At 41.3% G+C, this 27,208-nt stretch overlaps 3 protein-coding genes across 3 annotated transcripts; 1 reads left to right on the forward strand and 2 right to left on the reverse strand.

Moving 5' to 3' along the window:
* Positions 1 to 490: 490 nt before the first annotated feature.
* Positions 491 to 5,284, reverse strand: LOC136431091 (tetratricopeptide repeat protein 1-like). Its single transcript, XM_066422315.1, has 8 exons — positions 5,193 to 5,284; positions 4,164 to 4,948; positions 3,888 to 3,948; positions 3,598 to 3,710; positions 3,140 to 3,176; positions 2,661 to 2,809; positions 1,939 to 1,993; positions 491 to 1,668 (listed from the first exon to the last, which is right to left on the reverse strand). Exons 2-8 carry the CDS (start codon positions 4,938 to 4,940, stop codon positions 1,532 to 1,534), a joined length of 1,329 nt encoding a protein of 442 aa, XP_066278412.1. The 5' UTR covers positions 4,941 to 4,948; positions 5,193 to 5,284; the 3' UTR covers positions 491 to 1,531.
* A 227-nt stretch (positions 5,285 to 5,511) lies between these two features.
* Positions 5,512 to 10,985, forward strand: LOC136431093 (O-phosphoseryl-tRNA(Sec) selenium transferase-like). The gene is made up of 11 exons (XM_066422317.1): positions 5,512 to 5,937; positions 6,460 to 6,614; positions 7,343 to 7,461; positions 7,656 to 7,814; positions 8,122 to 8,275; positions 8,532 to 8,634; positions 8,810 to 8,939; positions 9,260 to 9,351; positions 9,508 to 9,601; positions 9,739 to 9,832; positions 10,126 to 10,985. The coding sequence occupies exons 1-11, from the start codon at positions 5,824 to 5,826 to the stop codon at positions 10,406 to 10,408; spliced, it is 1,497 nt and encodes a 498-aa protein (XP_066278414.1). The 5' UTR covers positions 5,512 to 5,823; the 3' UTR covers positions 10,409 to 10,985.
* A 3,695-nt stretch (positions 10,986 to 14,680) lies between these two features.
* On the reverse strand, positions 14,681 to 27,095 carry LOC136431092 (prominin-1-A-like). The gene is made up of 23 exons (XM_066422316.1): positions 26,794 to 27,095; positions 26,447 to 26,499; positions 25,285 to 25,499; positions 24,552 to 24,672; positions 24,306 to 24,372; positions 24,012 to 24,101; positions 23,569 to 23,786; positions 23,064 to 23,138; positions 22,460 to 22,508; positions 22,098 to 22,174; positions 21,401 to 21,486; positions 21,007 to 21,162; positions 20,652 to 20,775; positions 20,329 to 20,426; positions 19,461 to 19,557; positions 18,949 to 19,098; positions 18,402 to 18,488; positions 17,890 to 17,973; positions 17,644 to 17,697; positions 16,845 to 17,259; positions 16,353 to 16,471; positions 16,001 to 16,105; positions 14,681 to 15,441 (listed from the first exon to the last, which is right to left on the reverse strand). The coding sequence occupies exons 1-20, from the start codon at positions 27,047 to 27,049 to the stop codon at positions 17,161 to 17,163; spliced, it is 2,256 nt and encodes a 751-aa protein (XP_066278413.1). The 5' UTR covers positions 27,050 to 27,095; the 3' UTR covers positions 14,681 to 15,441; positions 16,001 to 16,105; positions 16,353 to 16,471; positions 16,845 to 17,160.
* Between the last annotated feature and the right edge of the window lie 113 nt (positions 27,096 to 27,208).

The raw sequence follows: 27,208 nt of genomic DNA on the forward strand, positions 1-27,208 counted from the left end.
TAATCTCAATACACTATTCGTTTCTCTTGCTCCTTGTAGTATTAATCATTCAAACTGCTTTAGGCAAGAAAGTACACCTGCATTACTTAGTTACCGGCAATAATACTCAGTCATCTGACCTCGGTGGCTGAAATAGCTACTGTGTTAGTTTTATGCTATGTATCTACAATGGAATAGACCAAACTTCATATCGATACTTGCAGCTTATAGCCTGATCTCTCCCTGAATATCTAGATCTACATTAGTCACTATTCATAGTAAAACTAGGAGACAAGTATGAACCAGTTGCCACAATTTTTGCAGCTAGAAAGCATGGGCACCACGTTTTCAGCACCATGGACAGTTCCACAAGGGCAAACTGTCAAGTTAGTACTGCATGAGCTACTGCATATGCGCAAGACTAGGGAACAACATGATGAACCAGTAATCCAATAGGTCATTTCCATGTACATCGATACAAACTGAGCACTTATGTAATAACAAACAGACATGGTAAGAACAGTATTTATTGTATATCGTAACTCTATCATAATAGTAGTTTCCACCACACATGCTGCTGTGTGCAAAGATACAATCTTCTGATGTGTTGGTCAAATTTCTCAAGCACATTGTGCAAACCATTATGCGATATAGCCTTAAGATTCAGGTCAATATATATGATGTCTCAGATATCCCGTCTCTGGACTGTATTCTGTGTGTGGTAATTGTAAACAAATGTAGAAATGAGGATCATTCAACTTATTTACTCTATACAAAGCCATTTAGTCATTTTTTTGTACATACAAAACCAATTCCATAACAAGTCTGTTCTGGAAGATCCAGTCATTCATGATCTATGAATCAAGTACAATGTATATCCACATATTGCAGACCAAAGAACCCTCTTAGTCCCACAGGTGTGAAAAGAGTGACTGAGAAGTATTAAGATAGAACAGAGAAGTCCCTTGCTTTCAGCGCAAGGTGATAAACACAACTTGATCCAAGGGCAAGTTCATGAAGAAATTGTCAACATAGGACACAACAGACATACAGGTCAACAAAAGTAAAGAATTGAAATGGAAAGGAATTAGAGATTGACAGAAAAACTGACAGAATTGAATTTGTCTGTTACTGAACTATATGCCTCACTAGACTTTCTTGCTTTAAATGTTGCTATTCAATACATGCATGTGTAAAGTCAGCTATATCATCTATACTATTCAATGGAAGAGTTGAGAAGGGGCTTCAAACAATGATACACAATAAGAAGGTGAGTTACACATAACTTATTGCAAAAGCAGTATGGTCATAACATATTTCATATTTAGCCAGTAATGTGACTGCAACAAATCTCACAGCATCCCAACAACATTCGTGCCTCCAGAGTATCAAATGATCAGTGCCTAGATTTCTATGGTATCCTCCAGGCCAATAACCCACTAAGCTACATTTACATACTGTGCCATCAGATTTGGCATGTCCAGGTAACATCAAGACAAAATCAAGTTTACTTCTCCTCGGCATCCCCTGTACCTGTTGTATCTCTTCCCCTCTACTCGTCATTGTTGTTTGGGTTCTGTACAAACTGGATGTTGTACGACCCACTGTCCTGGTTCTGGTCCACACGGAAGTTTGCAGTGGACAGGCCAAACGGCCTCAGCACCATGTTGCCTAGGTCCTTCAGTTTGTCTGCCAGAGAAAGAAAACAGGATACTGTTATCAGAGGATTTCAGCAGAGGTAAGTCAGTTTGAGGTAAATTGGTGTGAAATGTTTTTAACAGGTTATACTAAGAAATGTGTCATCTATTGTACTGTTACTTGCTGCTACTGAGTGCATTTATACTGTGATTAATGCAAATCTGTTCAATTCAACTACTTTACAAGACTAAGCCCATAGACCAACTCAGTGGGTTACAGTTTTCTAAATTGAGATGCTAGGAAAGTTGTTACTTCTCTTACCCATCATTTCTGCCTTCATTTTCTCATTCCTCTCCTTGATCTCATCTGGTAGTCTCTAAAAACACATGAAAAATGTATCTGAGCTACAGATTTCTTAAACATGCATAATTAACATTGTACAAAATAGTACATTATGCACATGAACACGTTATACACTAACTAACATTTACTGTGAATATACTGTAATGATAACATTATGACATGATACAAGAGTTTAAAAGTTCATCTCCAATTTTGATCTTCAGATTAAGTTAAATCATCAAGTCCCATTACTGCAGTTCTGACCTTATAGCTGGTAAGTACGAGCTGTGTTGGTCCTGACAAGTTTCTCCATGGTATAGACATTACAGCAATTATTACCACAATTATGACACTTAGATTCAGATTCTGCAGAACTTCCTTCATATCAAATGTTACCATTTACAACAGAAAAAGAACTTGATTGTGCAACAATTGTAACAGGTACAATATATGGGAGCTTGCACCTAATGTAGTGCTACCAACTAGTTCATGTTATGTTGTTCTTTATTGCTCTTGGGAACTGACTTTTACGTAGTACACTTCAACCTGTTTGCATGACCGAAAGTGGATGATAATTGGTAGAGCACGATAACTAGTATTGCTACCTTATATGACAGTTGAACTATTGCTAATATCTAACAATTCTAAGAACTAATCTAGTTCATGACCAACAGTGAAAAGAAACAGAGTGTGAGTCTGACCATGCAGGCAGCCCTGGCGGCGTGACATGACCGGTCCAGTTCCACCACACGCTGGTAGTCCGTCAGGGCCTCGTCCAGCTTCTCCAGCGCCTCGTATGTCTGCGCACGTCTCAGCAGCGCTCGCACGTAGTCAGGCTGCAGTTCTAGGGCTGGACAGAGAGGGAGGGGCAGAATGTTTCACTGATGAATACCAAGCTGATTTAGAACATGTTAGGGACTAGCCACAAAGTCTACTAGTGAATATCTGAAGAGCTTGCTAAACAGAGGCTGTGGCACTGTACTGGGCACAAGTACAGGCTCAAGTGTGTGGATAGGAGAATTTACATGGGAAAATGTAACTTATAACTTTCCTTGCAGTACAAAAATACTTTTCAATTTGAAGACACACAACAGGCTGTTGCCCACAATAGTATAGAGAGCTGGAAGCTGATTTACATCACTTGTTGACATCTGAAAAGACAATGAATGCTTCATCTCACCTTTAGAGCAGTCTTCAACAGCCATCTCATTTTCTTCCTATGAATACAGATACAAATAAACAAAAACAAACATTCATTTAATATCTTTAATAATTTATAATTCAATTAATGGGTTAAATGGTATTAACTAAGTGATATTGATGACTGAAGCATATGAAGCAAAATATGCAAGAATACATGAAATGAATGAAGTTGTATTCTTTGGAAAACTACTCATTCTTTGCTTGTGCAAAAAAGTACATACAACTTGCAACTGTCCCCGTCTATTCATACTTTTCTACGCCTCCCACAAGCCATTACGTAGTGGTCCATCCCATTTTTGACTTGGGGGTAATAAAGCTGTATCAATCACTAAAAATGTCAATCATACATGTTGATGAAGCACATGTATGCCAAAACTCAAGACTAAGATATTCTTCATGGTACATTCCTAGTCCTTTGCTGACATTTCTACTCACCATCTTGACTCTGCAGGCTGCCCTGTTGCTGTACATGATGGCTCTGTCCTGTTCATAGCACAGCGGGCACAGCACCAGGGCCTGGGTGTACGTCTGCATTGCTGTGGTGAAGTCTGTCAGGAAAACAACATCGTGGTGTTTAAATATCACCTAGAAAGTTGCTGAGACGTCTACTGAAGAAATGTTACCATCTACGCACATCTTTAAGGAAAATAAGTGCCATGAGCGATTAACTAGATGATTGCCTAGCTTTTATTGTCCGTATCAGTGTACAATTAGAGGTGACATACCTCCTTTTTTGAAGTACTCATTTCCCTGGGCTTTTAAGTCTGCTGCTTCCAGCCTCCTTTCCTGAACATCAACAGAGAAATTAGGAGTACATCATTTAACATGTGGATAAATCATACAAATGGGGTAGCTTAATGTAGAAATTCTGTAGAGTGATCATAAAAAGAGAAGCAACTGGCCAGTGTTCACAAAGATTTTAACAAATCTGCTTCACATAGATTATTCTATCAAAATGGACTTATCTTTGTATCTAAGGGAAATGAAATCAGAAGTCTGACCTCTTTTTCCTCTTCTGTCAGATCCTTTTCCATCTCCTTTTTGTATTCCTCATCCACAAAGACCTCATCCTCCTTCTCTTCATCCTCCTCTACTGCTGCTGCTCCATCCTCTAACTGTTCCCAAGCTTCGGTTTCTCTTTCATTCAGTCTCTCTGACAACTGTGCAAAAGGTTTTGTGTTGATGTCATCGTCTCTTTTGAGTTCTTCCGTTTCTTCACTATCTTCTGCATCATCCCTTTCATCTGCAACTGGACTTGATACGTTTTCTTCTTCACCCTTATTTGTAGTAATTTCTTTCTTCTGAGGATCATCAGTTTCAGCATGGCTCTTTTCCACTCCATCTAGAGTTTTCTTCCCTATCACATCCTCACTATTTCTCTCCTCACAGTGATTATCTTCACTACACTGAATCACTTTTCCTGGCTGTCCTGTTAGTACAGTTGTGGTGCCGTGAAAGCAAGACTCCTCAGTTTCATCACTTCTTATCGTTTCCTGATTGCCAGCTGACATCGCTTCACCTGTGAGAGGTTCTGTGACATCATCATTCTTGACACTGCCTGTATCTAGAAGTTTCTGAGTTGCCTCACTTTCTCCTTTGGTATCACATAGATGTTCTGAGCTCTTAGACTCTTCTTCAACCTGGGATTTGCCTTCTTTAAGGTTTGTTTTCTGACAGTTGTTGGACGGACGGTGAGAGTAGTTTGTGTGGATTTCCTCCACAGCGTCCTCAAATTCATCATGATCAGAGTCCGATGAGATGTCCTCTTTTGTTGCCATGGTTACGGCTGGAAAAGGATGCACACAGACTTTGGTTCATACATTCAAGTTGATCATTTGCTCTTATATGTACATAAAAATCTATATAAAGACATGAAGGAATATTAGAATTCCAAATCCTTCAGCTGAAGATGATCACACAGATTTATATACATACATTGTACCACACCGCTGCTTTAATATGAAACAAAATTGCAATGAATAGACCCAAACTACGCATGAGACATAAAAACTAAGTAGAAAGGTACATACAACTCTGTAAGCCACTCAGTGTCGTCGCGAAATCTTATAAACAGCGAGTCCGCAGAAAAAAAAGCGGAGTGTTTGCCCTCCCCACACTGTCTTTTGCCCACTTCCGGGTTTACCTATGACCTTTCACCTATTCATCTCGAAAACGGTAAAATCAATCCGCGATGATGACTTCAAAGAGAACAGAAATTCTCATTGTTACGGGCTGACTACTGTTGCAAACACTTTGAAGACAAAATGAATTTAAAAGCAACAGAGGTGGATAATTTGTTAATTTCAGCCCGTTTTACCATCGAACTACTTTTAAGCAGCGGTTAGAACCAGAGGTCATTTGAGTAGTGAAAAGGCTCAGGTGATTTCTATGTCCACAATGACGAGGTGATGGTCATAATAACTTATTAATGCATCAGATTTCTACCCAGACTGCTTTCTTCGGCTAATCTAGTACCTTATCAATTTCAAGCAACTTTGGCGTCTAGGGTTGCGTTTGAAGCTCTCTAGACAGCGCACCGCCGACCCACTTTATAAATAATCTTCGGATCCAAGGTTCACGTCCTGCTAAATCTTGAGTCCGGTGGCACAACTGGGCCACAGCCGAATATAGCCAGTCCCGTGTCTAAATTAAGTGTCCAGTATGAACAGTGAGTGCTTCGGACTGGCCGAGAGGCTGGTGGACAGGACGTACGTCCAGCAGGCGCTCCAGGCCAAGCAGGCACTGACCAACCAGATCAGGGTCTTACTGGAACATGTGAGTTGGATGAATGAATATGATGTTGCGTACTAGTAGATATGATGTTGTAAACTTACCAACTTAAAAGATGAATGCCATTTCCTTGTAGATTGTTCACTGTATCGATAGTGAGCGATACATACTTTTTTTATGTATCAAGACAAATGAATGATGACAAAGAGCCCCTACTTTCAAAAAGATGAACAGCACAGATAAGTAAATTAATGAAATACATGATAACTTTTGCACCAACCGGAGTTGGTTTGCTTCATAGCTACAGTTTCACCAGCACTTAAGCTTAGTATTGTCATGTCAATGCTCTATAGTGAACGTGTATGTCTGTAAATATATATGTCTTAGTTAAGCTAATAAAACATCCTGGACTCTAATTATAAGCACTTTGGGACAGGAGGGTGCAGTAAAGCTCATTCATGCATTCATTAAGCATCTTATTGCTGCAAGCTGTATTACTAATAAGGGACCAGTCCTGAGATTGTAGCATGTATAATGTCCTGAGATTGTAGCATGTGTGATTTTCAGAGGAAGTGGCCGGAGGAGGGTTGGGACGAGGCGACCGTGGAGCTCTTGCTGCATGAGCTGGCGCTGATGGACAGTAACAACTTCCCCGGGAACTGTGGGGTGGGGGAGCGGGAGGCACGGGTGGCGTCCGGTCTGGTGGACAGGAGACACTTCAGGTCAGCGAGGCTTCCATATTATTCTTTGGCTTATCTCTCACCTTAAAAACCCTTTAACTGTTTAAAACAAAATCAAAACTCCCCAGCAAGATTGTATGATTAGATTATATATAATCATAACAAAACTTTGAGTACTCTTCAACACTGACTACGTCTTTCTGATCCAACACAAGATTGGACATTTTTAAAATGTCTTGCAGCTAGTATTGTATTATCCTGTGTTTGACCGTCAAGTTGCCAACATTCACGTACTATAAGTTGAAAATTCAGTGATTTGATCCAATTCTGTCAGCCGAGCCAAAATTTGTGGCCTTATCACACATGGCTGCTTCTGAAAGCTTGAGAAGACACAGCTAGTGATATGCCAGTCTGGGTATGGGGAAAATGTGACCTGACCCACTGACACACACTGGTGAAATGATCTGGTCTACTTGAGGATCAAGGGGACACCACAGATGTTAAAGGGGTCTCTCTATTGGACAGAACTAGAACAACAACAAACAAACAAAAATACAACGAAACAAAGCAATTATGGTGGGACAAAAAGGTATCATTGTGATAGAGCTAGCCACAACAGAATTACATTGTACAGTACATACTTCTAAGTGCCCAGGGTAGCTCCGATCCTAGGATTCAAGAAGCAATAACCAATCACAATCATACATATTTCTGACAATTGACAGTTATTGCTTCATTTTATTCTTATCTTATTTCTACCTCACTTATAGACTTGGTCATGGCATTGGTAGATCAGGGGACATCTCTGCCATTCAGCCTAAGGCAGCTGGTTCCAGTCTACTCAACAGGCTGGCCAATATATTTGCTCTGGACGTCATCAAACTGGCAGGTAGGTGCCAGGTCATCAGAGCATACGGTCAAAACTGCCCAAGAATACCAATCATGATGTGGTCACTGTAGACAGGATTCTTAATGCTTGTTTCAATTGGAAGAATTATTTAAGCAACCACCTAAAATTCATGACATTGGCCAAGTGGACCTTATGTACAGGTGTCATGATGTGCATTCCATGTGTCAATCCAGGTGTGAGAGCAGCAGCTGCATGTGTGCTTGTTCCCATGGCAACAGGGATGGGCATCGTCCTGTGTCTGCTGACCCTTCGTCACCAGCGTCCGCAGGCCAAGTACGTCCTCTGGCCACGGATTGACCAAAAGTCATGCTTTAAGGCCATTAAAACGGCAGGTGGGTTTTATTGCTGCTCACTTACCCCCATATCACAGGGCACCACTGCTGTCTTTATGTTGGTTGTATGCTTTTACATTCCGTTTTATTTCTGATTATTAATTTGAATATAAAAGAGACATTTTTGAAATGAAAATACATTGTGTTGTGTACATTGTATTTGTCTTTAACTTGACTCTTCAACTTTCTTGTCACTACCATGTACATTTGAGGTTGTTATTTTCCATTCCATTGAAAAACCTAAGAAACAGTACACTTGATTGTCTTGGACATAGAAGATTTCTGAACACCATGTTGTCCTCACCAGGTTTTGAGGCTGTAGTGATAGAGAACAGGCTGGAGGGTGATGAGCTGAGGACAGACCTGGCAGCTGTGGAGGACAAACTACAGGAGTTAGGGGCAGACAACGTTCTCTGTGTGTACTCAACAACCAGCTGCTTTGCACCCAGGGTGCCCGACAGGTAACTCACGCTGAAGACCTCGTCTTTTAGTTAGATATTACTCATCATCATATCTGTGTAATTCTTTGCCTTTACATGTACCTTTTTTTTATCATTTACAGAGTTCTCCTGCAATCTAATGCTCAGTTTCTTTACTATATGATTTCAAACATGTAGATAGGTGTGGAGCAGCATTGATATGATGCAAAATAGCAATACAAAATTGCAAAGCACTAATGGTATACAGTGTTAAAAGAAGTGTACTGTTATGTCCCAGATTAGAGGAGCTTGCTGAGCTGTGTAAGAAGTATGACGTACCTCACGTGATCAACAATGCCTACGGTGTCCAGTCATCCAAGTGTATGCACCTTATACAGCAGGTGAGCTGGGCTTTGATAATCTGTTTATATGTTTCCAGCATAGGAGTACAAAATGGTAACATCTAATTACAATCTCAGATTTTGCAAGTAACTTCTTATTTTAGTATTTACATTTTTCAGGATGTTACTTTTGATTAATGTTCTTCCTGTGATTTCTTTGTCACCATGACAACAGGCCTGCAGGGTAGGGAGAGTTGATGCTTTCATCCAGAGCACAGATAAGAACTTCATGGTGCCGGTGGGAGGGTCCATCATAGCCGGACCTGACGAGAGATTCATCGCTGAGGTCAGCAAAATGTACCCAGGTACAGTGCATGGATCATTAACTGTTACTAGTATTTGATTATTCTTCTATGTATACATTGTTACAGAGCTAAGTTCTCCTTATCCAAAAGTCTAAAGGAAAATATTCTCCCTTAAATGACATATGAAACTAGACGCTGCATCCAGCAGCAAGGATAATATATAGCTTTCACCTTGCTCCTTCAAATTTTGAAAAATGAATTTCCAGGCTTAAAGGAACTACCGGTAATCCCCATGCTTGCAGGAGCAGCTCTTGAATAGTGTTTGAAGATGTTGCAGTGTACCTGTGTTGTTGTAAAACATGTGCTATTGTCTATCACAGGTCGGGCCTCTGCCTCTCCATCCATAGACCTGTTCATCACTCTGTTGTCACTGGGGAGGAGTGGCTACAAGAAGCTCCTGGCAGAGCGAAAGGTAAAGGTTACTTGTGGTGGAGTGAGAGGGAAAGGTACTGTGGTTGTGTTTGTTGAAACATGTACCGGTACCTGTAGTACAGTGATTTTATAGTGCTGTGTTCAGATTAGATGTGTCGCTCTCAAAGAAAACCAAACAAAGTGCCTTTCCTTTCAGGAAATGTTTCAGTACTTGTCAGCAGAGCTGTCCAGGGTGGCAGAAGAGAAAGGAGAGAGGCTTCTAAAAACACCTCACAACCCAATCTCAATGGGTAGGTAATCTGCTGCAAAAGTATGCAGATTAATATAAAAAATGTCCACAAGTATTGTGTTCTTCCTTTTGACAATATTCTGTTCTGCTATATCATCAATGTTGAGTTAACTAGACTAATGTATTCCTTTACTCCAGCCATGTCTCTGACAGGCAGCGCAGCAGGGCATGATGGGAAGGACGTGACCCAGCTGGGAGCCATGCTGTTCACCAGATGTGTATCAGGGACAAGGTCAGAGCTCCGGGTATTTATTTGAACTTCACAGGAAAGATGTGTGGCTTCCTGTACTATCACATGATAGACAGCTACCCTCCCACATATTGTAGGATGAAATACAGATTAAGTGAAGACTTTTACTGTCACATCCACAATCAAAAGTGTTTTTTTTCTTGTCTAACTCATGTATATAACGTTACAGAGGAAGGGTAAAGAAGGGGTCAAAGAACAAACCTGACATACTACATTTTGTTGAGTATTAGCTTACATTTCCATCATCACACCCCAAACTACAACTTCCTTTCCAGAGTTGTGGCTCCTGGGTCAGACAAGGACATTGCAGGTCACACATTCAGGAACTTCGGGGCTCACCACGATAACTACCCCTGCGCCTACCTGACTGCCGCTGCTGCTGTGGGCATGACAAAAACAGATGTGGACGCTTTCATCAAGAGACTGGGCAAGGTTCTGGGGAAATCCAAAAGTAGGAGCGATGAGAGAGAAGGCAGTTTTGCTGGTGCAGCTGAACCAGAGGAGCAGGGCAGTGTTGAGTCAACAGCTGACACATTGGACTGTTCAGATGAAAGATGAAGAATTTCAGCTGCATGTATCAATGTAGAAGTCGTAGCAGTGTCCTTGAACTTGCTCTAGTCTAATTAGAAATTCCACTTTTTGCATTTTGTTTTGCTATTTCGTCAATTGCTCAAATCACTTTGCTTGTTTTTTTCATGACTTTTTAGTATATCATATGTAAATCCAACACCTGATGCCCAGCCTTCATTTTAAAACAATACACATTTACCTGGGTTACGCTATGATAGACAGGTCTGATTTCCAAAGCATCAACCTTACACTAACATCAATGTACTGTCCCTTGACTCAAGGGAAGGTTCAACACGGATTCATATCATCCAATGACATTTGCTCACTTGGTCCCATCAAAAGTGCCAAAAGCGAAACTTACGGAGCAAAGGTTTCTGGTGCAATAGTTTACAAAGCTGTTAAGTAATGTAATATAATGCTATAGCATTGAAAAAATTCAAAATTGCCCAAGTCTTTTTCATGGTCTTGTTGTAACAAAACCAATTACAATATTGCAGTTGCTGGCAACTTTGATTGGTCAAATACCATTTCCGACAGATCATTAAAGGAATGATCCTAACACTGACATCTTCATATCCTACTTATTAACTTCCTGAATGTATGTGATTGCCGTATATTACAATTCTGTCTGACCGTGACGAACATTCATGGCTGGGGTACCATCACCCGTCACTAGGGAGCGCTTCTTGACTGCCCAAAGACGTGTGTGACGTACTATCAGTCGTCACTAGGGGGCGCATCATGTCTTTTATGTCTGAGTCACACATTTTAGGAAGTCATCTTGAGGTGTTCACACAATGTAAGTAAATTGACGTCCAATTAATCGTTCGTTACTGAAACAATTTAAAGAGATTTTGCATCTACATGTAACTTCAGTTCCTAGTATTCATAACATACTTTAGATATGAAGAATGAATCATGATGCAGATTTAACCGTAACATATTCTAAAAACCTGGGCATCACTGATGGCTTTATTTCAATGTCAATACAACATGTGTATTAACCTTCTCCCTGCTGCCTAATACCGTAACCAATAGAGAATTGGGTGCCAACCGGCTACTTCAGTGTGCTAGAGGTTAATAGTACCCAAACATGCTTATGTTTAAACCCGTACATTTCCACGGCTCCCGAAGACTAACGCGATTACTTCTGATGACGGAATGGTGCCCAGATAGGGTCTTGTAGAATCGTGACAGAAGGGAACAAAAGTAAACAACATGCCTTTCTTCTTCTAAGACAAGGACACATGGAAATCTCATGTTTTTTCATCAATTTCAACAGGCGAAATTCTTCCCCATTGCTACCAGCATTGAGCACTACGCCCAAATAGCAGTCACTTCCCAACATCGGATAGTAAACCTGCCGCTATAAATCCTTCTGCAGCGCCCGCGGTACTCAGTCCGTAAGTCCGTAAAGTAAAACCATGGCAGTGGCACTTCTATCTATGCAACAAAATGTAATTTAGACTAGAGTAATCAACACAACGTCCAATTCTCGGTCTTTTTTGTTCACCCTCATTTCAGTTAGAATAGTTAGCTAAGCAAACAACAGCCACTACGCCTTTAGCAACATGTAGAAACCTTCATTAGAGTCCATTCCCTTGCTTCGTACTTTCACACACGCCTCCATCGTGACCCTGTCATTACGAATGTACCCGTTCTCTTCATCGCAGATAGCTTTCCATGCAATGAACCTGGGGTAGCCCCAGGGCCGGTCCTTCTCTAGGAACTTGTGATCCATGTGTACGCTATGGCTATTCACACCGGCCTTTTTCGGGAGTATCCTGAAGTCCACCGACGCATCGCAGGGCCAGACGCTGTCCTGTGTGTATCTTTTACACCCCAGGAACACGCCGAGCGTCTCGAACTGGTTCTTTCCCTCCTCGTCCTCTGGGCTGTACTCGGGTTCACACTCCAGGTTCATAAGGAAGTTGTTGAAGAAGAAGGTTGGGCTGGAGGCGGTGTCTTGGAGGGACGTGAAGTCTTCCACCGTGAACTTGAACGTTCCTTCTGTCCGCTGTACCATCTCTGCGATCTCGTCTGAAAAATGATATGGATAAGTGTGAATACTTTCCTTACCAAAAAAGTACATCATATTTAAAGTACGAAAATGTTTTACAAAAGTACGGTGAAAAGATTAAAAGTGCTCCACCATAATTTGCGAACTCCACACTCGACGCTACATGCCTGTTGCAAAACTGGTATTTAGGAAGCCCCTATATCACTAAACCCGCGACACGTTGGCGACCTCCTGCGTCCTAAATTGGATTTTTGTAACCCTTGACTTTATAATGGGGATATCATGCAAAACGTACAAGTATTACTACAAGGACCACAAAACACAGAAAACGTCAACAGGTTCGATTTTTATCGATGAAATTCGTTGAGCGCGCTGTCAAATCGCTCGGTCGCAGCGAGGTCGCCAACGTGTCGCGGGTCCAGTGAGATATATGGACCTGGTTTTATGGAATGATGGCATCCTTTCGACACCCCTAAACTGTTCATGATGCCTGCGCACGAACTAAAAGGCGCCTGAATTTTGAAACCTAAATGAAATCTATGCGATCTAAGCCAACCTTTGCCCAACCCAACCCTTGCCTAACCCAATTGCCCAACCCAACCCTGCCCGACATCGATGGCATACCAGTCGATAATAATGCCATGTCGGCATTGTCACAAATATTTGCCTGTAGTTCAGAACCACAATGTCTTTGTCATGAATGTTCTTTTTGGTTTTAGCTTCTAGGTTTAGGCCACTACACCATGTCCCTACTCTTTTTCCAGAAAAATGTTGGGCTTTTTTAAATGCTCTAAGTGCACTACTAGTTATTCTAAAGAAATGCAGAATAAATGATTGGCTTTCCTACCGTCTTCCATCCACAGAACCTCTCTGACTTCTTCCAGCAGCCTGTTGAGTTCCATGTCGTACACGTCAGCCCAGACCGAGGTCAGGTCGGGGGCGTACTGCTCCGTGCGGCGTGAACACCTCACTCCCTCACTCAGACTCGCCCTCATCTGGTGGAACGCCGCGGCGACTTCCGCATCAGAACCTCTGATCAGAATGTTCTCCGCGTAGGTACAGCCATTGCTGAGTCTGGATCTGTAGGAGTCGACTTTCTCCTTCATGGTGTCCATCTCTTTGATCTTGACGGCAGCCTTGGTCTTCGTCATCTCTAGCGCTTTCTCTTTGAGCTGGTCGATGTTGTGCGCCAACTCCTCAAATTTCTTTTCCAGTCGCTGACAGGTGTCTTCGTTTTTCTTGAGGAAGTCGGCCTTCTTCCTTTCTATGTCGTGTGATTTGCGGTCTAAGATGCCTTTGTGTCGAGTCGCTTCGTCGATGTGATGCTGAATATCCCGCCGAAGTTCCTCTGACGTGGCCTTGAGCCTGCTGATCTCGTGTTTGGGGAGGCTGTGGTCTAAGACCGTGCAGTTGTGGCAGACCGGGATCTCACACGTCTTACAGAAGAACCTGATCTTCTCCCCCTCGTGGCTGTCGCAGGTCGGGCCGTTCTTCAGCTCGGGAGACTCATCGAACAGACCCTTCTTCATGTCGTCGAAACTGACGACGAGGTGACCTCTGAAGACCTTCATCTTGCGGTGGGCGGCCACGCAGCTCCTGCACAGGAAGTCGTTGCAGATGACACATCGTGAAGTCGCCGTCTTTTTGTCCTCACAACCCTCACAGGGAATATTCCCTGTCCCTTTTAGCACCCTTTTCTTTGCACCAACTGTCGCCACAAGATTCGATATGAAAGAGTCGTCCTTCAGTCGGGAAACGCCATCTTGGGGGAGGGGAGTTGTCAGTGAGCACACAGGGCACGTGATTTCAGCCGTCCCTTCGGGCACGCGCTTCGATAAACAGGCCTCACAGAAGGTGTGCAAGCAGCCGAGCAGCTTGGGTTGGCTGTACGTCCGGAAACAGACCTGGCACTCCAAGAACTCATCGCTGATGTCCTTTAAGATGTCAGACGACATGGTGGCACAGCTAGACTGTCACGCCCTCGCAATCCGACCTGTCGTTTCAGCGTGTATAATATTTGACACGCTTCTGGCAACTCCCTCGCCCGGGTCAAACCAAACACTCCACATTGCTCTTTGGGATGGCAGCCACTGGAACGACCAGTTCTTTTCGCTGATACAAGCGTGTTTTAAATGTTACACCCTGCACGATGATTTAACGCACTGCTACACTCACACAATAGGCATTCTTCATCGGTAACTGGTGTATTAAAGTAAACACAGTAAGCAAGACAGACGAAATGAGAGAAACGGAGAATGCTTGTTAAACTTTCAACAAGGACAATTTTGACCAACTGGAGTTTTCGAGGACTTAACAATATGCAAAATGACCATTTTCTAATACTTAATTCTGATAGGTGTTAGTTAAACCCTAACATTAGTTCACATGAAAAAATTGCTTAATTGATTTAAATCCATTTAACAGACACTGGACCAATTATGGAGTCCTCGGCACAGTCAGCAGGGTACAAAATGGCATAATTATCACACAATCTTAGCTACAGGAAGAAATAACCATCTCACAAAACTAGAACACATATGGCACAAAAATGACAGACTGACGCAACCTTTTGCAATGACTATACATATTAATGCCATAATTCTTCCCTGTACTGGAAAACCTTATTTTGCACTGACAGGAGGTTGGAAAGTATTTCAACAGTGTAAATAACAAACTTATTCTCAAGTTAGAATCAATATGTACATTTGTACTTTCAGCACAATCAAACATTACGTAAGTAGTCTATGTCCTTTAGTGGTACTGCACTAGTTTTTTCTTCACTTTTCCATTGAATTGTTAGAAACAATAGGTTCTCTACAATAAGCTTTCACACTAAAGATATCTTAAGAATACAAAGTTTATTACATGGGTACACAAAAGACTATGCATGGTGTTATGTGGATTCAGCATTCTTTGCTGCCGCCTTGAATCCGCCTGATCTTTTTACCATTCAGAGTCTGGAGAAGCGTACAGTTGTGATGTCCTGGCATCGCTGCTGGGCCTGAAAATGGGAGGGAAGCAGAATCAAAGGAATGAAAGTAAGACGAGCATGAAAAACGTGATTTACTTCTGCTTAGATCAGACAAATCATAATGTGTTGCAGTTACTTCTTCATAGTGTGATAACTCAGTATTCTCCATAAACCTTGATACCACTCAATGGGCTTTTAAAAAGTGTGATGCCATAGTGATGAATACTAAGTTTTAATAATTTGACCTACACCACCCTACAATGTGCTACAGATGTACATTTTGCATCTGATGTAAGATTGTAAGTCCAATGTTTTACTTACATCTGTAGCCATTATTCCACTGACCCAGCCTAAATCACAGAGTCCATCTCCCTGCCAGGTATCAGAGATAAAACGACTTCAGACAATGATGACCAGTAATCAGAATATCATTATTGTATCTGCAGTGTCATCAACCATGGCTGAGTAAGGACCTCAAAACCTGCCCGACAGACCAACAGAACTCACTCAAAAATGTGGTTGATGCAATGAATAAACAATGTAATTTCATCCCAGCCATCATAGAAAATATCCTTATCTGTGTACTCACAGTGCCCTGTTCTGCTCAATCCGGTTATTTCGTCTGAAGCTCGAAGACAAGCGGCGGTAGTAACCGCTGGCCCCTGATAATGGTATGGGCATCCCCGACTGCCAGCTGAAGTCATACAGGAGGTATGAATATGTATAACTTTGTATGTAGCACAAGAAGTACTGATTCAATGATTCAAATACTGGTTCAGAGCAAGGAGTTGTTCAGAGTAAATGTTTCTACAATTACATTATGGAAGTCAAAACAGAGAATGGTTGATTTGGCTTGGTTCTGGTATGATGTATCATAATCAAGGCCTGAATAGTGCCACATTATACAGACAAGTCCTGTCTGTGCTTACGTCTCACTGTACCTGATGGCCTCTTCATCACCAGGCTGCACCCGACGGTAGTACTTCTGCAGACGGACACTCAGCACGATGCTGGGCACCAGACAGGCCACCGCAACGGCAAAGGACAGCCACAGGGCATTCTGACAAACAGGGTGAGAAGGGCGAAATGTTGTATGTGGCTGATTTCAGGAGTAGAAATCAACCAGAGAGTAGGACTTCCATAACAGGGAGATGCCAGCTTAACACTGACATCAATGTGCTGGAGTGTTCATCTAACGTCCATTCAGCACCAAGGACAGAGATACATAATTAACTGGAAGGGATGGCTTCAAACAGAGAAAATCTGTAACAATAAAGTGTTGAAGCAAGATAGAAGTTAGTGAAAAGACAATGACACAGTTCTTTATTACTTCATGCTCTATTTAACATATGCAAGACCATGTGCAAGACCATGAATGAGTGAGTGAGTGAGTGTTTATCACACTCTCTGCAGGTTCCTGTCATTGTACTTACAAGTCCCTCTCCAAAGTACGCACAGACGATGCCGACCACTGCATCAAAGATGTTGCTGAGTATCTGACACCTCCCTATATCTTCCTGCACACGCCGCACACCTTCATCCACAAGCTGTGTGCCATACTCGGTCAGACGGGACACAACATCATTGATACCCTGAAATACGAAGTTCAAAATACGTTCTGTGTCAAAGAAATAGATGTGTATTAAGACATAATAGTATAGACATCAGAGGAAATAGTTTGGGAGATTTTGATAACAAGCATTCAGCTTAGAAATTATTCTAAAGGCCTACCAAGGAAAAAAAGGCATGTCATAGATGTAAGAGTACCTGGGTCAGTAAGGTCATTGCGCTGTCCTGGAGCAAGTTAGAGAGGTCATCCACTGCAGAGATAGAGCCAGCAACGCTGGTCTGGAGGCAAGGATAGGAAAGGTCAAGTTTAGCACAATGTAAAATGTCAAAGTATGGAGTTTTTCAACTGTTTGGTCATGAGAGGGAACATATCCAGTCGACAAAATGGTGTGCAACAACGTGTACGTATCAAGAGAAAGTGAAATTCTTCAAGCAGAGTGGAGCATGATACATGGACTTTGTGTATCAAATGCTGATTCTGAGCGTATCATTAGAGGGTTGATGGTGGAAAAGACTCTAACAGTCAAAAGAAAAGTGATTTTAAATAGTTAGCGTGGCTTTTATTATGCATTGTGCCATCTAGTTATGAATATAATTAAGCAACACTTACTAATAGGTTAGTGGGCAAACTAAACAGCATTAAAAAAAGAGAAAAACTCTTACTTGTACTGTGTTGATGCTCGCATTCACTGTTGTGATGCTGACACCAAAAGATGCCTGGAAAGAGAGATTGCTTATTAAAAGAGAATTGTATTGTTACAATAATATTCTTCCTGGAGTCAGAGTCATTTCTTAACATCCTGACATAAAAATCTAATCTTTGGTGAAATACAGAAAACTTTGTTAACTTCAGACAACTTCTTTCTAAATTTCTTCAAGGCTTGACATTTTGTGGCTGTTTTTTTATACCATGAGTGGGTCCAGTTGAAGTGTGAGCAGAGACTGGAGGGTCGTCAGGTCAGAGGCAACCTCCCTCAGATCAGCTGCAAGGTCCTGGGGAGAGGAACATTGTTTGCTACAGGAAGTAAATTACTCTCCTCAGATTGCAATTATATACAAAAGCCTGATTCTAATCTAATCTGCACTGGCCTTTTTAAATTCACCTTAAACTTTGTCCATGGTGGATTAGTACATCTAACTCCCTCTGATGTTTTTATATTTTGCAGCCTTTCGTCACTTAGACTTTGTTCAGATATGTACATATACCTTTTCTGTCACTGTAAGTCAAGTCAAGTATGTTGCAAGTGAAATACACATTTTCTCTTAAATTCTTTTGCTAATATTTTATTTTCTTAAACTTTTTAATGCTATACCTCCTAATGGGCATTTTACATAAATCATTCTAAAACTGTTCAACCACATAAAACATTCTAAAACTGTTCAACCATTCCACATGTTTAAAGCTTCCCCCTGTTCCTTACCGCATTATGTGGTTCTATGACATCAGCAGCCAAGTCAGCCTGAGTCGAAGCGTTCAGAGGAGACACACTACCCATGATGGAATGCATCTATGGAGATCAACATAATCATTGAATGTTAACACATAGCTATTCTCGGCATGTCCAATCTATCCATCAGTATGTATGATTAAGTTTTGATGATGTTCTATTACACATGTTTTCTTTGTAATTCTATCGCTATTGCTATTGTTATCTGCTTAATGATATGTATATCTTGATATGGACAAACAGATATAAAGGACCCTGTCAAAAGATACCCTGCTACATGTGATGGTTGATAGACCCTGATGTTATTTTGGACATGTCTGAACATAGACAGGGGTGGCTTCTGAGCACTATTGACCAACTCCCAGAGACACATGTCTGCATGTATATATGTTAAAAGAAGTGTCTCAGACATCCTAGAAAAGACCAAAAGACAAGCAGGAAATTTCCTATTACATTGTGGATATGAAAACATTTATTCAAACTCTTATCATGCTGCTGGTCAATGGGGAAACAGCCTAACATTATCCTGAAAGGTGTTTAAGTCCATCTGGTCCATGATAGAGCCCAGAGAGCTGTGTGTGCTGGACAGGGCTGAGGTGTCCAGGTTCAGGTCCATATCCTGCAAGGTTGTGTTCAACTCATCATAGACAGGAGACAGGTCTGGTATCATCTGAAATAGCAGACAATGTACTTGTCATGGGGATTAAGCTTCCAGTTGAATGGAATGAAAAATCTAAAAAATCAGGAAACTGCACATGATTTTATGAAATTTCAGAACATTTAGGGACATTGAAAAAAAAATCATGAAACTTCATGAACTGGTTGGACTGACACTGTTACACCTTCTTTCTGCTGAAGTTTTGGTACCAAATTTTGATTGGTTATGGAGTAAGACAGCAGTGAAGAACCAAGGAAAAAGTTACAATACTGAGCTGGTTATCATGAATTAGACTAAGGGCTAATCTAACACTGTGATGACTTCTTTTCTATCAAACTTATTCATAATAAACGATCTGGTAGATCAGTGCTCACCTCATTGAAGTCAATCATTCCTGCAACTTCAGCACTAAAGTCAAAGACAGCATCAAGCTTCAAAACTTCATAGGCAGCTTTGTCTTGTCGGCAGCCCCTGAGACATGGACGTAATTACCACAGAATGTCGTGATATGCTGGCAATTATGAGCAGACCAGGAAGAATCGTCAGGGGTGTATGAAAAGGCACGGGAGAATCTAAGTCAAAGTAAGTACGAAAATGATAACAGATTGGACAGAGAGCTTTTTTTCTTCAAAAATTTAACAGAAATTTCATGATGTTGATTTGAAAAGAATGATCCAGTTTTCCACAGGAAAGAATCCCCTGATGTCATCCTTCCTGGCAATGGTACTGTATTCCTGCTATGTATGGTGACATTCAATTCAACAACTTTGACCAAACAGAAAGGTGAATGCGAATGTATAACATTGTTTGCAATGATGAAAGGCTGTACAACAACAATAACACAATAACTGATTTCAACAAATAACACAAAGTCAATAGGCACTTTAAGTGCCTGGGACAGGGAATAAGAGACAAACTATCCAACAATATAACATAATGGTTAGAAAATCCCTCAACAGCCATGATGACTGTAAAACATGTTAAGTCCAGGAGGGGGAGGGAAAACATCTAGTCCATGTTCTCAAGCAGGTGAGTACAGTATGGTCAGAAATTATGCCTTTTATGGTAGGCAACAGTGGAATGTATCACCAGTCAACAATATGTACTGACTGGTAATTGATAGAAGTAACATAACATACTGCATATCATGTAGTGAATACATACCTAAAATAGTATTACAAAGAAAATGTGACATTAAAAGAAACCATAGGGAACGTTTATCATGGACCAATTGTTTCTCACTCAATGACCCCCCGTGTTGTGAGAGGGAGGGACCCATTTCCAAGGAGAAGCTTTGCCAAGATGTAGTCCCCGCCAAAGTTGTCTGGCTTATCCACAAGCTGAGTTTGTCATGAGGAGAACAAGATAATCAAATTCAATCACCAGTCTGCCTGCTCAAACAACACACCCAGGAAACAATATTTTCTGGATATATTCAATAATTTTATACCAAAACATACCAAATGCCAAGCAAGGACTACAATAATCTATTATCTTTAGCACTGCACCATATAAAGCACACAACATTATATCAGCCGAGACTATGCCTATCCATCCTCACATACCTCGTCGAACAGTGAGAGGTCCAGGAAAGAATCACACACCACAGACATGTTCATCCCCACCAGCACCAGCACAGCTGACAGCAGACAGACCACCAGGGAAAACACAAAGTGCCACGACACTGACCTGAGGAAGGTCATAAACGCAACCTGATGATACCTTTAATTCACTTAAAGATATTAATGTTATGTCATGTTACGTTACGTTACGTTATATACCAAAGGAAGTTTAAAGACCAGAGATTTTCTAGATTCTACCTGCAAGGCATAAGAAACCCAAAGCCTGTCTTGCCTCCTTTTGTTGTCAAATTCACTGGAGGCATAACGTTACATTATAATGAACAAAAATCAGACTCACATGCACAAGAACCCTGCACCCAACTTTGAGGACAGTGACCGTTTGTCAGCATAGTTTCTCCTGGGTCTCCAACCACAGCAGGCTAGCAGCAGCCCAAACAGAACAAAGAGTCCTGGAACCAGCACCACTACACTGGGACCGGCAATCCCACCCTGTCTAGAGGGACAGAAGGAAAAACATTTTATCTTCAAGCATCTGATGTGCTTCTGTGCTACTGATTATAGGTATGAAACATCAATGTGTCTTCATTTCAAGGTGCAATTTTAGTGTTTCAGTCTTTGTAAGATAATTCAAAACTAAAAGCCCAACAATTGTAATTTGCATTCTGATGTAAATGAAAAGACCAGACAATAAACTATTGGGAAACCCATGAAAGTGAACATGTGAGATTTACCTTGCACTTTCATACTCCTCCAAAAGTGACACTATATTGGTCACATGAGGCATGTACAAGTCCCTCAGTTTGTCTGCATCCACAAACTGGATATGACAAATAAGGAGGAGTTAAACACATAGTTATGTAACTCTGAGTTCAAGATGATAACACATGGTAGCTTTAAACATTTTACAGAATACATATTGGTGTCTGCTAAATTTGCATTTCAAGATGTCGGTAGTCTTGCAAAGAAAGTTAGTAGGTTTGCCCAGATTTGTGCAAGAAACAAAAACATTTTTGTGGCCTGAACTGATGATAAAAAAACAATTACTCAAGCAACTCGATGGATTTGGAAATGATGTTTCAACATTTTAAATTTCTTGAGTAACAGTAATCTTATTACCTGGATTTCATTGATGTATGAAGTGATTACTGTAATTCACTTTATCTTCACGGTAGCAAAATTTCACGGGGTAAGGAAAATTGCTACTTTCACTGAACCTTAACTTCACGGTGGCGGCAAATGATTAACAGAATGGATGTGTGAAGGAATCATAAATGAAAACAACAGTTTTTTTCACGGTGATGATAAGTTCACGGTACAGAGTAGACTGTGAAAACAGTGAATATAAAGTTAAAGTTACAGTGAAAGAAACAAGAATTACAATACAGTATCAATTTGGATCCAAGTAAGATAAGTATATAGTTTGTTTACCTCATGAACAACACTTGTAAGGTTGGTCACCATGCTTGTCAGGGGTTCATGCATTACTGAAAGGTCTATAGAAATGTCTGCAGGGATAAAATATGCTTCTTAACAACTTTCTTTTCAACCAAACTGTGTCTTTATATTGCCCTCCGAATATAAAGGAGAATGATAATGAAACCAGCGATTGAAAGAACTGAGATCAACACCAAACAGAAGTGACTGAAGATGACAACTCTACATTCATGGGCTGAAACACTAACTGAAATAGAATAGTTGCTAATGGAGGCTTGAAATGCAAGCAGTATATATGAATGGATAAAGAATAGCTGCTAAACAATGAGGACTTGTGAAGAACAGTTTATATTCACCTGTACTGTTCCCAATCTCAGCACTAATGCTATTTAGGGCATCCCTTGCCTAAAATCAACAAGAAATCATCAGTTCACTCATTCCAGTTGCTATAGTGATAATAATGCAGACTATGTGGTTAACCAGCCTACAGTGGTATGGTATGCTCTCCTTAGTGCTGAAACTAAGGCTGCATAGTCTAAACTTCCATTCAATGTCTATCAATGTGTCAAAGAAAAGTAGCTTATAAGAAACTCAACACAATGTGTAATCATAACAGTAATGTAATTCTTGATTTGTTAACTGTAACTTAATTTTAGCTGATTTAACGGTCACTAGTCAACAGCTAAAATTTCATCATCGCTAAGATTTGATCACTAATATTTGAGACAGTATATAATGTTTGTTCCCACCGTTAAAATTAAGTGCTGTGACCTACCCTATTTTCCCCCAACCGCTGTATTTTCCTGCCCCTATATCAAAGTGATTTACAGTATTCAAATTACATTTAAATGACACTTGTGTGCTCACTGACAGTTCAAAAGCAGCATTTCTTGTTGCCCTACACTGAATGTACTTGTCATCAGGCAGCTGAGAACTGGTATTTACATACTTCAGACTCACCAGGACTTCCATGCTGGTCAGATTGAGACCCTGTGCACTTTCTAAAGAGTTGATGCCATCAGACAGGTCAGGAAACTACCGGAATATATATATATATTAACATCTCATAAGTTACATCACACAATATCATGAAGGAACTGAATCACATAATTGGTCAACTTTTACATTTGTATTTGTATTTATTGACAATGAGGACAAGTCATCACACTGGGTCAGCCTAGGCAGCTCTCGCTGGTAACGGCTGACCCACAAATACAATCGAACATACAACTTATATACATAACCTGCAGTAAAATCATTACACTATCATTACAATACAATGCATAATGATACAGTATAAAATCATTGGAATCAATAACCACCATGCATATATGATCAAACCCACAGGTTTGCACTTGGTAAGAACAAGCTGTATTTGAAACGGATACTTTCTAGCCACAGTGAGTACACACCAGGGTACATCCCTAATTATCCAACCTATATAATCTAATAGATAACTGCTCACAGTCAGTGCCGCCAGGATGGCTGCCTGAGAGGACAGGTCAGGGATCCCATCACACGCTCCCAGCCCACTCAGCGTACCGTCGGCATCACAGTCTGCACGGATACTTGTCAGGTTGTCCTTTGCCTGGTTGATGCCAGTCTCCAGGGTGGAGAACAACTCTTCCATCAATGTTAGACTGTTATTCATACTGATGACGGAAGCGTAAGCACTGTCCAGTTCTGTGGGAAGGTTGTAAATCAGTCTGACATGTGTCAATTCAAGCACCTTTCTCCGTATTACTATTAGTCAAATAAATTAATCTACAAATACATAATGAGCAACAAAGGTTTATACTTCAGTGTTAGGTCACACCTACTTGACTAGCTATTTGTCAACTTTTTGGCAAGAACATAGGTTGGAGTTTTGATGAGCACTAGCACTAAGCTAGAGGAGAGTTGACTTACCTGTGTCTACTACAGCAAGGCTGTCTGCAAAGGCATCTATTCTGGACTCCATGGCCGTGAGAAAAGGACCAGCTGCCAATGTCCCAACATCTGTGGAAAAAAAACCTTAATTTCGTTTAGTTTTTGAAAGATATGAAAACAAAAATGCTTGTCCTTTTTCTAAAAGGGAGAAGTCGATTGGTAACAAGCACTAATGAAAGACAGGGACTGGTGGCATAATGCAATCTAACCTTTCACAGTTGGCATCCAATGATGTCCTGGACAACAACGAATGAATAACCCACGGTTACCCACCTGAGATATCTGATGACACCGCATCCAGGACAACCCCAACATCTTGGTCAAGAAATAGGTCAATTTCCTGCAGACACAAAAGCAAGGAAATGACATGTTTCAAGGGTCATAGGGCATTTCAAGGCAAAGTGAACTTAACAATTTCTTTTTTGTGATGGTTCTCTTTTGTTATTCTAAAATGATTTTCATGAGCCTTTTCATGAGATTTCTGAAATGGGAAATATTAAAACAAAAAAAACCTCATACCTGAAATGTCTTGTTGAGGAAAGTCAGAAGATCATCTACAATGTTGTCAGCTGTCTGCACAGTGACCTCAAAAGAGCTGGAGATCCTGCCATTGGCCGGGTACATACACAGGGCAGCAGTTCTGTGGAGGGGGCATGGTCTCAGGTTTGATTAAAGGGTCAACATTTGCCAGCAATTGCAGTATGTTTGCCCGCTTTATCAATACACCCCATATTTTGTAGAGTTGGGTAAAGATCCAGATCAGTTCTGAATCTCAATCTGATTCTATTTGATGATTTCCTATTACTAGAGCCCTCTGGCAAAATCATACTAAACTGCAGCTCTCTTGCTTTGCTGAGATTTCTTGTGAGTTAGGACAGCATATGGTTGTTTTGAAACTGCATCTGAGCATGGACATAAGAAGTAAAAAAACAGAACAGAAAACACTGAGGAATGTTGTACAGGAGAACATACAAAATGTTACTGGAAAGATATTTCTATAACATAATTTTTTCCTCAACTTTTTGCTTGTCCCAGAACCTTGAAATACATTTGTACAAATTGTTTCTATCAGGTAATCTTCACCGACTCCCCCCATCACTCCTGGTCTGTTTCCTGGCATGCTTAACTTTAATCATTCACACAGTCAAGTCAGGAAATATGTTTATACAAAGTTGAAAAATAAAAAGACAAGGAATAGGGCGCACAATGAATCAAACTTTCATGCCTATCCCAAACATGCAGTAACACCTACATCATGACAAGGTTGACCAGAAGCAGCCCCCCCGCCATGACCAGCCCATGGCAGACACGCAGGTTGGAGAGTCTCGCCGGGTCCATCCTCCGCCCGCCGCAGCGCCCACAGCAGCATCGACAGCAGCAGAAGATCACCCCCGCCACGGGCAGGACCAGGGCCAGCAACAGGCTCATCCCGCCCACAACAATGAAGGGGATCTCATAGGTGATGACCTGGAATATAGGGTGGTCATAGCTATATTGTCTGGGGAACACTTATTTGTTAACTTACAGTTACACAATTAGATATTTGCTGCACTGCATTTAAGATTGGCAATGAAAGGAAAGGTCATTCATAAACCCAACGTTTCAGCCTTACCATGCCTTGGTTACAAGTTTACCTTACAGTTAGACAAAGTTTGTGACTGAATTGTACCAGACACTTACAAAATGTTCCATCTACTGGGCTTTGCAGAAACTCTTCCTTTTTCTGAAGGGGTAAATTATCTTTTAAATGTCAGGGAGGGAGTCAATACTAGTGACATATACAAGGCTACTCAAAACTATTTTCCATTGAATTTTTCAACTGCCCTTTATAGCTGTAACAAAAAGATTCGGTGAGTGATATCAAGTACAGTAGGTTCACTTTAACTATACATGTAACGTTAGTTAATAAAACACCAAGAAAGTACAATACATCCTTTGTGATGGGACAACCTTGCCTCCAGTCTCAACAGAACAATTGTGTGGTGTAATGGATAGAACAATCGACTGTCAAACAAGGGGACCCAAGTTCGATCCTGGGGTGCCCCCAGACAGGCACTTAACACGACTTTCCTCACTTCACTCAGGTGTAAATGAGTACTTAGCTCATCTAAGGTTAGGGACGTCCCTCGGATTGGACATTAAATGGAGGTCCCGTGTTTGGGGAGAGCCAGACCCCGCGCAAGTTAAAGAACCTACCACACCTTTTGAAAAAGAGTAGGGGCATGCCCCGGTGTGCGATGGTCCAAAACCTTACAGTTGGTATAACGTTATAGGCTACAAAATCTTCAGCAAGTTGGTAGCCTCTGGGCGCTTTACTCCAACAAAGGGGTGTTGCCTTGTACCCGACCCGAAGATCAAGATCAAGATCAAGACAAAGCCCCCCCTCCCAGCCTCCCCTCATGACGTTTCCTTACCTTCTCCACCGGGACCGTGTCCATGCCTTCCCGCAGGGCCTGCCCAAGGACATCTGGAACAAAAGAAGTTGCGGAAAATAAGTAAGATATAAAAACTATTTCATTGTGTCATTAAAACTGGAATGAATTGAGGAATGTGCAATTCAAACAAATGGTAGATAGCGGTACGCTTATATTCTCTCATATCTAACATGTTATATGTCCTTGAAAGCATTAATGCCCCCCTCCCCATCGGACGCACCGTCAGGTCCCGCACAAACAACAGAGTTGCAACAATGTGCCAGCCACATTCTGTCACGTTAACGGTACAGTTTTATCTCATATAACGACGTGAAGCACAACCATACCCCAGAGGATGTCCATGTTGACAAAAGCCGCGGCAAACTGACGAGCAAGGCTGGCGTAAGCCGACAAAGTCCATGGGTAAGTCGGTGTCCCTGTCTCCAAGATGTAGTTGACGTCCACAGAGCCCGCTCCCCACAGAATCGTCCCGTTCGACGTCACGGTCGTCGCTTCAACGGCAACTAACTGGCTTCCAGTTATGACTAACGTTACCAGCAAGAACAACTGTGATCCATAACTACACTTCATCTTCATCATCATTGAAAAGTTTGATGTGCCTGAAACAGGGTTATTCCATTTGTATGTAGGTACTGCAAATGGTTGTGCAATTTAGTTTGTCCGGCTTTTACTCGAGCAGTTTTTTCTCAAGTCAGTTTAAGATTTTAGTTTTATCATCAACTTGATCGTCTCGATGTATCT

The sequence above is a fragment of the Branchiostoma lanceolatum genome, chromosome 3 (assembly GCF_035083965.1).
Source record: "Branchiostoma lanceolatum isolate klBraLanc5 chromosome 3, klBraLanc5.hap2, whole genome shotgun sequence".
NCBI classification, from domain to species: domain Eukaryota; kingdom Metazoa; phylum Chordata; class Leptocardii; order Amphioxiformes; family Branchiostomatidae; genus Branchiostoma; species Branchiostoma lanceolatum.